The sequence below is a fragment of the Haemorhous mexicanus genome, chromosome 22, assembly GCF_027477595.1.
Source record: "Haemorhous mexicanus isolate bHaeMex1 chromosome 22, bHaeMex1.pri, whole genome shotgun sequence".
NCBI lineage: Eukaryota > Metazoa > Chordata > Aves > Passeriformes > Fringillidae > Haemorhous > Haemorhous mexicanus.
Genome location: NC_082362.1, coordinates 10,192,520 through 10,205,445, shown reverse-complemented (window position 1 = coordinate 10,205,445; position 12,926 = coordinate 10,192,520). Strand labels below are relative to the sequence as shown.

Below are 12,926 nucleotides of genomic sequence, written 5' to 3'. Positions count from 1 at the left end.
CTCCAGCAGCTGCCATTTCCCCAGGAAATCCTGGGATGGCTGTGTGAGCAGGGCAGGCTCTGGGAAGGGGATGTGCAGGGGGAACCATGCTTGGTGTCCTCACATTCCGAGGATGATTTCCCCCTCTCACAGCCTGCCTGTTTCAGAACAGATTTGATGCAGGAGAAGACAAATTGGCTCACAAAGGAAGAACGACAAATCATCTTGCAGCCCTTAACAGGTTATTTTTTTCCCCCTTTAGGAGGGAAATTTCCATACCAGAGGCTCCTGTCTGTCTGCCAGGGATGTCAAACACCAGCTGTGGGGACACAGGAGTGCAGCCCAGAGCCACCAGCTGGGTCACAGCCAGCCTGGCAGCTGAGCAGCCCCTGCAGCAGCACCAGCCCTTCCCAAAGCCCTGGGGGAGGGCCATGGGTGCCACACTGCACCCCAGGGCTCACCAAGCCACAGCCTGGGGGCAGCTGGAATAAAATCAGGCACAGAGAGAAGAAATCCCAAGGCCAGGCTGGACACTGGGGTTTGGAGCAGGCTGGGGGCAGCTGGAATAAAATCAGGCACAGAGAGAAGAAATCTCAAGGCCAGGCTGGACACTGGGGTTTGGAGCAGCCTGGGGCAGTGGGAGGTGTCCCTGCCCTGGCAGGGGTGGCACTGGGTGGGCTGGAAGCTCTGTGTTGGCACCAGTCTGGGATTCTGGGATTCCATGACTGCAGAATCAGGATCTCCCCAGCAGGTTTGGTCTCCTGGGACAAGGTTTCTCCTTTGGCTCCAGCCTGCCCTCCATGCCCTGCTCCTGCCCGGGTTCCCAAGCAGGACACCCTCTCTGAGCAGACCTGGAGGCTCTGTGCCATGCAGCCCTGAGCTGCTGGCTCAGCTCTCCCTGCAGGAAGGGCTTTGCTTCCTCCCAGGAATTCCGTGGTGCTGAACCCCCTGGATTGACAACCACAGAGCCCAAATTCCTCCATTAATCTGCTCTCATGGTGTTTTAATACCCCAAGTACAAAGTGAGCCAAGTTAAAGGCTGGTATCTTACCAACCTTTTTTTTTTTTAATTTTTTTTTTATTAAACTCCAATGTCATATAAGTAAAATAATCTTTTAATACCAGGATTTCCTGCTACGTACCCCCCTCTGCTTGCAGCAAGGCTCTCTGTGACAAAGCAACTGCACTGAAGGCTGATTGGGAAAATGCACCAACTGCACAGGGCCTGCCTGGATCCAGGGAAAGGCTCTAATCCAAATTCCCTGGCAGCTGGATAAGCTGGCTGTGAACTCAGCCTCCCTGCAGGCCCCTGCAGGAGCAGCACGGGCTGGAGGCTCCTGTGCCACGCAGGCTCCTGGAGGCAGGGGGCACGTCCTGCCCTTGGAGGTGGGACTGAAGGAAGGGATTCCCACCTCACACGGGGGGACACTGCCTGGCTTGACCCAGTCCCAGCAGAGCCACCTTCCCCTGGCTCTGCTCTGGCTCACAGGGATGCAAATTCCTCCTCCCAGACGAGATCACTGCTGAGGCACAACCCAGCCTGCACCAAATGGGATCCACTGCCCAGCTGGAGCTGCAGGGTGCTGCTGTGCCCTGCCTGCCCCTCCTGCAGAAGAGGCTCCCTGGGGCTGCTGCAGAGCCCTGGGTGCCACGGTTAATGATGATGTATGGGTGCCCTCCCCCCGGGGCTCTGGGGAGGGGTCACACATGTGACACTGCCAGCCTGGGTATCAACAGCAAATTACAAACCATGTCAATCCCAGCTAATGCAGAGCTGTAATCCTCTTTAACAGGAGATCAAATCAGTGCCATGAGTTATGTTCATTCTGTAATCTGATAAGAAATAGAGTGAGCCTCTAATAAAAGAGTAATGAGAGCCCTTAATGATGCTGTTAAAAGGTAGTGCCAGTTAAAACACTGCTGTTGTTCCAGCTGATTAGATCACTGTTGCATATTTGCACAATCTTGTTTTACCTGTCACAATACCCTGAGTTGTCTGGGGAGATAAAGGTGTTTGGACCAAACATCTGTGTCCTTCGAGGATGTCCCTCCCTGCAAGTCACTGCTCCAGAGGTGACACGAGGATGTTCATCAGACTCTGCAGTAATCTGACACCAGCCCTTGCTTCAGTGGTCAGTCTCTGCTCCCCTTGCACAGGGACAGAGCTGAGGGTCTGTGTCTCACAGCTGACAGACAGACAGACAGGACAAACCCCAGATGGACACACAGACCTCAGGGGCACTCCTGAGCCTCAGCCTGCCCTTACACAACCACATGGAGCTGGCACAGGAGCTCTGCTGGGCCCATGGCTGACCTCCTAAAAGAGGAGCAGCTCAGGGCAATGCTGCACAGAAAGTCTGCCTTCAACCCCAGCCCCAAGACGTGTGACATCTTCAGGAGCTCCCTGAGGCTCCTGGCCCAGGATCTCTGACCCAAAGGCCAGTGGGACAGGGGCTGGCACCTCTCTGTGCCCCAGTTCCCAAAGCAAAGCCTGCCCTGCTCCCAGCTCTGCTGCACAGGGTGCCACTGAAGGATGCCACGTCCTGAGGGTGGGACATTCCTACTTCAAGGGAAGTCCAAGAAGGGGGAACCACAAGAGGCCACCCTCAAACCCAGGAGAAACCCCAGGCAGTCTTGTCCAGCCCCACACAGCTCCTGTCTCCTCTGGACAAGCCCCAGACCCCAGTCCCAGCTTTGCCTTTGTCCCAAGGCAGAGCGTTTACCCAGCAGTGACCTTGGACAGACTGGAAAAACCCTGGCCCAAGAGGACAATAAATGTGTTGAAGTCTATAAACACAGACCCCAAGGTAACCATAAAAATCAGTGTATGTTTTAAAACACTACCAGAGAGGGGTTAAAAAGGAGGAGGGCTGGAGGCCCCACACTTACAACCCAAACTATGTGAGCAGGAGGTTAAAGAGCCCTGCCCATGCTCGGGGTGCCTGGAAAAGGGGCAAGGGGAAGATTCACTGCCTCCAGCAATGCCCTCATCCCAGCCAGCAGCAGGAGTGAGCACAAAGTGCCAGGGATGTTGACAAAGGCAGCTATGTGACTGGTGTGTTTCTCTCCTCAAATCCAGGCTGTAAAGTCTGGAGTGGTTCCCTTCTCCTGGCAGTGCTCAGGCTGCTCCTCCTCACAGGGATTTCTTTTCTTTCTGTTTGCACAGCCAAGGAAGAACCAGAAGCACAGCACCACTCACTCCCTGCACTCTGCCCCAGCCCCAGGCCCAGCCACATCAGCAGACAGCTATTTCTTCATTTACTGCCATTTTCCTGGTGCCTCCCTGCCCAGTGGCCCCTGGCAGAACCCAGAGGAAAGCTCACCCCTTTCACACCCAGCTCTGGCACTGGGAGACCTCTCCAGCACAGCCCAGTGCCCAGCAGAGGGGTGATAATGTGGGGGCCATGCATTTGAAGTGCCTGACCAGAACCAAATGAAGCTGGCTCAGAGCACAGTCACACCTCTGTCAAGGGCACCCGTGCATTTCCAGCCCTGTAACTCACACCTGCCAACAATAAAATCACCTGCTCCTGCCACAGAGGGAAGCTGCTAGCACTGTGCTCCCCTGCAGCACACAGCCTGGCCTGCTCTGTCTAATTCACCTGCAGATGCTGAACTCTTCCTGCCTTCTGTGGCCCAGCTGTGTGCTGTGGCTCATGCCAGAGAAGTGAGCTGACCCCCAGAGAGTGGCTCTGATTTTCAAACAAATGACTGAGAGCAGCAGATCTCTTCCTGGGGGGATGGCTGAACCAAACCCCACAAAAAGGCTGATTTTCAGACTCCCACTGCAGTACCTGGGATGTGCTCAGGGTATGGAGGCAAACACAAATGGTGCAAACTGGAGGGGATGAAAAGTAACACCCAGCTTTCCACAAGAACTCCCACTCAAACGTGCAAGGGCTGCTGCAGAGGAGGCAAGAACCTGTTCCCACCTGGAACAGGACAAGAAATTATTGTCCTAAATCACAGCAGGGGGAAATTCAAGCTGAACATTAGGACTGCATGGCTGGAGGAACAGCTTGGAGCCTAGCACGTGGTGAGAGGATCCAAACAATCCTGGAAAATCAGAGCAGCTGGGCTTTGCTCTCACTTGAAAAGGAAAAAAAAAAAAAAGAGAGAAAAAGCCCAGAGTAAAGCAACTCTGAGAGAGATGCAGTGATGAAACAGCACAGGTGCTATGGACACAAAACTCCTCATCCATAAGTCCCTGCAATCCCCCAAAAGGCAGCAGGTATTTGGGTTCCATTTCACAAACAGACAAATGACATCTCTCCCTCACAAAGCACAAACATGTTCCACAACCCAGGGGAAAGATGTTTCTCAAGCTTTCCCCATCCATTCACTGGAAAAATTATTCCACCTCCTTCCCACAAACAGCTCAGCTTTTGGAGATTTGGGTTTAAAGTGTATTGCTGGAGAAATATGGGTGGGAGAGCTGTGTGGGAGAGCTGCCTGGAAACTATGCACAGAATTCCACTTTAGTGTTTTCTTTACTAATCACCACATTAAAACATTACAGCCTTCCAATAAAATTCTGTACTCTTTAAATAGAGATAAACACAAGCAACATAAAAGTCCTGAGTGGATCTTGAGAGAACTATTCCAGTTATTAACTGAGCTAAGAAAATGCACATTAACCAGAACATAGAAGCTGCCATTTCTGTTAGAAGAGAAGCTCTTTTTAAGCTCTCATTCTACCTGAAGACACCAGGTGCCTTGGCTGTGCATTTCCAAACTAATCCCACAAAATGGGGAAATTTCAACGTTTAGGACTTTTGAAATCAGAACTCCCAATTTGAAATCAGGAGCTCTAAAGCAGGAATCAACCCCCAGGTGCTGAGATTTATGACAATTTCTGCTTTGGTACCACAGCAATCCCAGAGTGAAAGCTCAGCCAGGCCAGATGTGACCAAGACACCCAGGCTGAGATGCCAGTGACAAATGGGGAGCTGATAAGAAGGACTGGAGAGGGTGACAGGCTGAAGAACAGGTCAATACCACGCTGTCAGGGAGCCATTTGAGAACCATAATGAATCTCTTACTCACCTGGCATCATCATTCATCGTGCACAGGTCAATAGGTGCCATGAAGCTCACCAGCTTGCTGTGGACGTGGTACCTGGGGAGAGCAGCAGGACACATCAGGGACTGCTCAGCTGGAGGAAATGCTGCTGCCTGAGCAGGAGCAGCCCCCAGAGGAAAGCAGGGCTCTCCTGGGGCTGATCCCTAAGGAGTCACCTGCTGGAGCTGGCAATTCCCCCTGCTCCCCTCTGGTGAACAAGGAACTGAGGGACAGCAAATCCTCTCTGTCCCAGCAGTGCCAGACAGACAACCCCGAGGGCTCAGACAGACAAACAGCCCCTCCCTGCCACTCCACATCCATCTGCTCCCCCCTCCTGCCCTGCTCTGTGCTCTGCAGAGCCCTGAAGGACAGCAAAACCTGCTCTGGAGCCACTTCCAGAGCTGGGAATTCTCACCTTGAGCAAGCTGCAAATGGGGCAGGTAAAAACCAGGTAAAACCCAGATAAAACCCAATAAAACCCAGGTAAAACCCGGGTAAAACTCAGGTAAAACCCAGGTAAAATTTAGGTAAAACCCAGGTAAAACTCAGGTAAAACCCAGGTAAAACCCAGATAAAACCCAGATAAAACCCAGGTAAAAACCAAGTAAAACCCAGATAAAACCCAGATAAAACCCAGATAAAACCCAGGTAAAACTCAGGTAAAACCCAGGTAAAACCCAGGTAAAACCCAGGTAAAACCCAGGTAAAACCCAGGTAAAACTCAGGTAAAACCCAGATAAAACCCAGGTAAAACCCAGGTAAAACCCGGGTAAAACTCAGGTAAAACCCAGGTAAAATTTAGGTAAAACCCAGGTAAAACTCAGGTAAAACCCAGGTAAAACCCAATAAAACCCAGGTAAAACCCGGGTAAAACTCAGGTAAAACCCAGGTAAAATCCAGATAAAATCCAGATAAAACTCAGGTAAAACCCAGATAAAACCCAGGTAAAACCCAAGTAAAACCCAGGTAAAACCCAGGTAAAACCCAGGTAAAACCCAGGTAAAACTCAGGTAAAACCCAGGTAAAACCCAGGTAAAACCCAGGTAAAACCCAGATAAAACCCAAGTAAAACCCAGGTAAAACCCAGGTAAAACCCAGATAAAACCCAAGTAAAACCCAGGTAAAACCCAGATAAAACCCAGGTAAAACCCAGGTAAAACCCAGATAAAACTCAGGTAAAACCCAGATAAAACCCAGATAAAACCCAGGTAAAACCCAGGTAAAACCCAGGTAAAACCCAGATAAAACCCAGGTAAAACCCAGGTAAACCCAGGTAAAACCCAGGTAAAACCCAGGTAAAACCCAGATAAAACTCAGGTAAAACCCAGATAAAACCCAGATAAAACCCAGGTAAAACCCAGGTAAAACCCAGGTAAAACCCAGATAAAACCCAGGTAAAACCCAGGTAAAACTCAGGTAAAACCCAGGTAAAACCCAGGTAAAACCCAGGTAAAACCCAGGCCAAGGGCTGTGCAGAGCTGGCATGGGGCACGTTCCCATCACCAGAACATTGCTGCAAGCTGTCCTGCCCCTCCAGGGAGAGAATCCCCTTCCCAGCTGCCACCCTGGGCAGGAGCCTGCAGAGATTTCATGATTTATATTCAAGGACCTGACATCAAATGTAAAACTGAGAAGGTTTTAAAGCAGGGTGCAAGGGCAGGGGATTCCAAGGCCAGGCATTTGTGTGCACTGCCCACCCCAGCCCGAGGGGTTCACCCAGGCTGCTGCTATTTCTAGAGCTGACAAACAGCAGCCAGAAGGACCCAGGACATTTGCCCAGGATCACCTTTCCACTCGGGCACCTCTGCACTCCTTTGGTTTGCCAGGGCAGAGCAGCCCCTGGGGGATGCTGAGCTCCCAGCCAGCACTGAGGGCTCCTCAGGCACAGCCTCACCCAGGGGCACCCTGCAGCCTTTGTCCCTGCCAAGGAAGGAGCTGGGATGCCAGGGATGGAGCCAGGAGCAGGCACAAGCTGCCAGCCTGGGCTCTGCAGAGCTCTGTGGGCACAGCCTGGCACGGGCTCGTGGCCACTCAGCTCCAGCTGTTTGCCCACAGCTGACTGCTTTTGGAAAAGCCCAGCTCAAGGGGAAATGCTTCACTTAGTGCAGAGAAAGACAGCCCAGCCTGCAGCAGCAGAGCTCAGCAAGCACTGACAGGAGAAAGGTGGGCACACACCCCTCCTCCACAGCCACCTGCACCAGCTCTCTCAAGTTTGACTTCTGGATGAACTCATTTCCCCTCTTCATGCCCCAGTTTCCCTCGTGTTGGGGCAGACTGACTGCTTCTGGAAGCACCTGAAGGCCCTCAGCCCCTGCAATGAACCAGCACACTGCACCCAAACAGGCTGCCATACTGAACCTGTGCTAAAAAGGAAGAATTAAGGAGACAGATGAAATTTGGTATTAAACACTTGGCTCTCCAGGATCTCAAAGTCATGACAGCAAATGCAAGCACTGCTGTCCCAATTTTAGAGGAGAGAGAAGAGCAGAGGGTCAGGGATCTGTCTGGGGTGACACCAAGTCTCTCAGTGGAAGCACCAACTATTTAAAAACCCACGTGGGCTCCACTGCCCTGCATCTCAATCCCAACCACACACAATGAGCCTTGCTTCCTCTTATTGTTATTTTCCCTGCAGGGTCAGCACAACTTCTAGTTAGAAAGCAAAAAGAGGCACCTAAGGTGTAAGAGCAGCTGACTGGGGGCAGAGCTGCTCCCCCAGGGCTGCTGAGGGCACAGACTGCACCCCAGGACAGACTCCCCAGTGCTCCTGCAGGTTTTTGAGGCTGCCTCAGTGCTCTGATGCTGCCAGGAGTTTTGACTGAATCCTGAATATATCCAATTATGTGTGATGCTGACAGAAAGGAATATTGATAGTCAATAATTATAGGCTTTTCAGGCCAACAAAGCAGCTCTTCCCTCTTTCAATAAATTATCTCATGACATCTATCTTAAAAATTGCTATGCCAGGCCAGAGCCAGCCTGACTCCACTGACTTTCTATCAGGTGCCATCTAAACTCAGGATTTATAGTTTACTCACAAAGGATGGTTAATGTGCTGGATTTTTCAGGAAGCAGAGCAGCTTTTCAGCATCCTCCCTCCTCCTCCACAAATCATGCTGATCTCAGGGAGACTCAGAGAGGGGAAACACCTCCTGCTCTCCAGGCTGCTTCCTTCCCCACGTGGGAGATCCCAACACTGAGCTCAACCCAAATGAGTGATCCAGGAGGGAAATGATTCAGACATGAAGGGAGCTGTGATGTGAGCTACAAAGAGAGATCTGACACCAAATTCTCAGGGAGAAACAGAGGTTTCCCTGAGGTGTTTCTGCACATCCTCCCTTGGAGGTGCTGCCCGTGCCTCAGTCAGGAAATACAAACTGCACAAGAGGGGTTTATTGGCTCTCTCTGGAAATTCCAGCCCCAAAAGGCTCTGGGACATGGCAGCACCTTTCCCTGGGGCTTCCCCAGACCCTGACTGGGCAATGCTCCCAGGCTGCATCCACCAGGCTCCAGGAACATCAGCATCCCCCACTGATTCCAGGCTCCAGGAACATCAGCATCCCCCACTGATTCCAGGCTCCAGGAACATCAGCATCCCCCTCTGATTCCAGGCTCCAGGAACATCAGCATTCCCCACTGATTTCAGGCTCTGATTCCAGGCTCCAGGAACATCAGCATCCCCCACTGATTCCAAGCTCCAGGAACATCAGCATCCCCCACTGATTCCAAGCTCCAGGAATATCAGCATTCCCCACTGATTCCAAGCTCCAGGAATATCAGCATCCCCCACTGATTCCAGGCTCCAGGAACATCAGCATCCCCCACTGATTTCAGGCTCTGATTCCAGGCTCCAGGAACATCAGCATTCCCTGCTGGCTGCCCACAGCAGGAAATGCCCCCAGAGCCAACTGAGGTAAAACACACCCAGAGCTTTCAGACTTTTTTTTTTTCCCAAAATGAGGATTTGTTGTGCTTGCAGAAGGTGTCACTCACCGGATTCTCCTCCCTTTGCTGGCTTTCCTGTCCACCTTCTTCTTTATTTTGCTCCGTAACTTCTGGATGGCCAACCACTGCCTGGGGAATGCAGAACAACAGGAGCACAGCTTCAGAGCCACTGAACAGCCCCAGAAACACTCTCTGATCCCCAACTGCATTAAAAGCTCCACTTCTCAACCAGAACTTCCTCAAGTCAAAGAAGTTTCCAGCAGGGAAAAACTTCTCCTGGTTATAAATATTTTTTTAAACTGAAGTGAGAGTCATCTCACCTGATTTATACAATGAAAACTCGACATCAGGGAAAAAATCTAACAAAATCCAATTACTGCAATCTTAATATAATCTTAATTACTGTAATCTATTTTATTGTAAAGTCAGATAAATGTACAATGCAATCACCACTTAAATGTAATTTTGTCTATATCGTGTTAAATCACAGTGAATAGCTTTCCATAATATTCCAGACGTACACAAAATAAATCTGACATTGCACTAAAATCTGGTTGATATTTTACAAGGAGAAAAGTTGTTTTGCCATCACAACATTTCCTGATGCATTTTCTTCCCCTCCTTACAGACAAACCCCCCAAAATTGTTTCAGGGAAGAGCCCAACTCCAGCTTTCCTTGGCTTTTACACTCTCCTGAATTGGAGCCCGTGGCTGTTTCAATGCACACTGCTCATGAAGGGGCATTTGGAAAAATCTTTACTTTCTAACTCTAGAATGAAACAGAGAAATAAGAGCTTCCCTGCATGGAATTATATTTTATTTCTGCATGCAGGGAGCATTCATTGCACATTTTCATTGTACAGAATCCTTTCTTACAGGAGGGATACCCAGGAATTGCTTTAACTGATGTCAGGGGGTTTATTCTCAAACAACACCAAAGCAGAGCTCACAGAGAGCCAAAGCCAAAGTTCAGCAGTGGGCAGCCAGCTTTGGTGCCACTGAGAGCCAGAAACACCTGGAGCAAACCTTTCCACTGGGGAAATACCTCCAGAGGATCACCCACCAACAGCTTCAAGCCAGACTGGCTGATCCACCAGGAGCCTGCTGGAGAGGATCATTTCCTGACTAATGCCACTGTGGCTCTGCCCAGCTGAACTCAGCCCTCTGCCCTCTGCTCTGAGCTGTGCTGAAGGGCACAGCCCTGTGCTGGGCTGGGGACAGGGCTGTCCCAGCCCCCCACTCACCTGCCCATGGCCACCTGGTCGTTGGGGTCCAGGGCTGTGGTTTTGCGCTCGATCAGCTCTCGCAGGAGCTGTGGGAGAGACAAAAACCCAGCTGGAACAGGCAAAACCCACCTGGAACAGGCAAAACCCACCTGGAACCAGCAAAACCCAGCTGGAACAGGCAAAACCCACCTGGAATGGGCAAAACCCAGCTGGAACAGGCAAAACCCAGCTGGAACAGGCAAAACCCACCTGGAACAGGTAAAACCCACCTGGAACCAGCAAAACCCAGCTGGAACAGGCAAAACCCACCTGAAACAGGCAAAACCCAGCTGGAACAGGCAAAACCCAGCTGGAACAGGCAAAACCCAGCTGGAACAGGCAAAACCCAGCTGGAACAGGCAAAAACCACCTGGAACAGGCAAAACCCACCTGGAATGGGCAAAACCCACCTGGAACAGGCAAAACCCACCTGGAACAGGTAAAACCCAGCTGAAACAGGCAAAACCCACCTGGAACAGGCAAAACCCACCTGGAACAGGCAAAACCCACCTGGAACAGGCAAAACCCAGCTGGAACAGGCAAAACCCACCTGGAACAGGTAAAACCCAGCTGGAACAGGCAAAACCCACCTGGAACAGGTAAAACCCACCTGGAACAGGCAAAACCCAGCTGGAACAGGCAAAACCCAGCTGGAACAGGCAAAACCCAGCTGAAACAGGAAAAACCCAGCTGGAACGGGCAAAACCCAGCTGGAACAGGTAAAAACCACCTGGAACAGGCAAAAACCACCTGGAACAGGTAAAACCCAGCTGGAACGGGCAAAACCCACCTGGAACCAGCAAAACCCACCTGGAAGAGGTAAAACCCAGCTGGAACAGGCAAAACCCACCTGGAACAGGCAAAACCCACCTGGAACCAGCAAAACCCACCTGGAACAGGCAAAACCCAGCTGGAACAGGCAAAACCCAGCTGGAACAGGTAAAACCCATCTGAAACGAGCACAGTTGTGCAGGCAGCTGCCCCAGTGTAAGGGGGCAATGTGCAGGAACAGCTCAGCCCCACAGGCTGCCCCCACTGCTGGGAAGGGCAGGGGAACTGAACCAGTTCCCAGACAGAAGCTGGGCAGCGATGCTCGCTCGGAGAACAGCACAGCAAAATCCTTTTTACAGCTGCAGCAGGAATGCTCAGGCAGCCTATTCTATTCCTTTTCATGTCCTGAGGGCTGGGGTTTGTTCTCTTTGCTTCCTGCAGCCAGAGGATGCTGTGAACAGCCCTTCTGGATCCTTGACTGGTGCTGGGTGTTTATCACCACTCACTGCAAACCGTGCCTGCTGTGCCTCGGGTACTGGCCAAGACATCAACAGGAGGAACAGAAATAAACCCTCCAGAACTGAGGGGAACAAACTGCTTTATGGACACCTACAATTCCCCAGCCACTGAAGTTACAGCTCAGAAACACCTGAAACTGACCCACCTGGAATCCAGGCAATTCCAGGCAGGAAAGGATGCAGGATGCTTTTCCAGCCTGTACCTTCCTCTCCTTCGAGGCATACACCACATTACCAGAAAAAAAGAGTGATTCAAACATAATTAAAAACCTGCCACTACTTTTTTTTTTTTCCCCTACTTGCTTATTTTTGGAGATTATTACCACAGCAATTACATTTAAAAATTCCAGGAGCCAGGCCACTGGTTTATTATCACTAGAAAACAGCAAGCAACTTCTCTGCCCTGTTTATCTGATTGATTCCCAACATCTTTCTGGCACACAATCTATCAGTTTATCTCTGCCACTTCATCACAGTCACTTCTGGCAGCTAAATACAAGATCCAAATCCAGTGTTACACAGACACACGACACAGTAAACCTGTGTAGCACTGCCACTCTGCAAACAGCTGCCCTTAAGGCTGAGCAGAAATGGGATCTTGCTTTCCAGTCAATATTCTGTCAAAAGCAAGGTGGGAGGGAGGCTTGGAGCAGCAGCCACAAGTGGTGCAGAGAGCTGAGAGTGGTCTCCCCCTCTCCAGCAGTGAGGGGTGTGTGCTGTGTCCTCTGATCTTGTCCCTGGCACAGAGCAGGGGTCACACACAGCCTCGCTGTGCCCCTGGGGAAGCAGCAGCAGGACTTTCCTGCAGGGCTGGGCTCCTCCTGCTGGCCCAGAAATCCTGCAACACCAAGGAGTGAGACTATGCCAGAGGGCAGGGCTGGATGGGGTACTGGGAATGAGGAATTGTTCCCTGGCAGGGTGGGCAGGCCCTGGCACAGGTGCCCAGAGCTGCCCCTGGATCCCTGGCAGTGCCCAAGGCCAGGCTGGACAGGGCTGGGAGCACCTGGGACAGGGGGAGGTGTCCCTGACTGTGATGGGGTGGAACAAGATGAGCTTTAAGGTTCCCTCCAAGCCCAACCATTCCACAATTCCAAGATGCATTTTTGGGGCTGGTTGCTAACCCTGAACCAGTCCAGAGGACCTTGGGGCTGACAAGGCCTTGCAGAGCTCCAATGTTCTTCCAGGGCAGAGCCAGCTGTGGGACTGGGGGCACTGCCTGGGAGAGCAGAGTGAGGCAAAGATGAGGGAGAAGTTAAAAAAAAAAATAAATCAGGAGCAAGAGGGAAATTAGGAAATGGAAATAAAAGCTGTGAAGCATCTTGTTACATCTAAATAGCAAAAGTCTCCGAGCTGAGGTTATAAATCATGCTAACAATGGTTACTAAAA

At 51.2% G+C, this 12,926-nt stretch overlaps 1 protein-coding gene across 8 annotated transcripts in view; it reads right to left on the bottom strand.

The window, feature by feature from the left end:
* Positions 1-12,926, bottom strand: part of AATF (apoptosis antagonizing transcription factor) — a 39,762-nt gene that overhangs the window by 4,954 nt on the left and 21,882 nt on the right. For 4 of the 8 annotated variants that reach the window (XM_059865696.1, XM_059865697.1, XM_059865698.1 and 1 more), the window contains exons 9-12: positions 11,686-11,751; positions 10,230-10,297; positions 9,034-9,114; positions 5,026-5,097 (exon numbers count right to left, since the gene is read on the bottom strand). In XM_059865696.1, coding sequence (XP_059721679.1) covers positions 5,026-5,097; positions 9,034-9,114; positions 10,230-10,297; positions 11,686-11,751 — 287 coding nt within the window. The remainder of the gene's footprint in view (positions 1-5,025; positions 5,098-9,033; positions 9,115-10,229; positions 10,298-11,685; positions 11,752-12,926) is intronic. The other 4 variants (XR_009489140.1, XR_009489141.1, XM_059865701.1 and 1 more) reach the window with 2 other exon arrangements.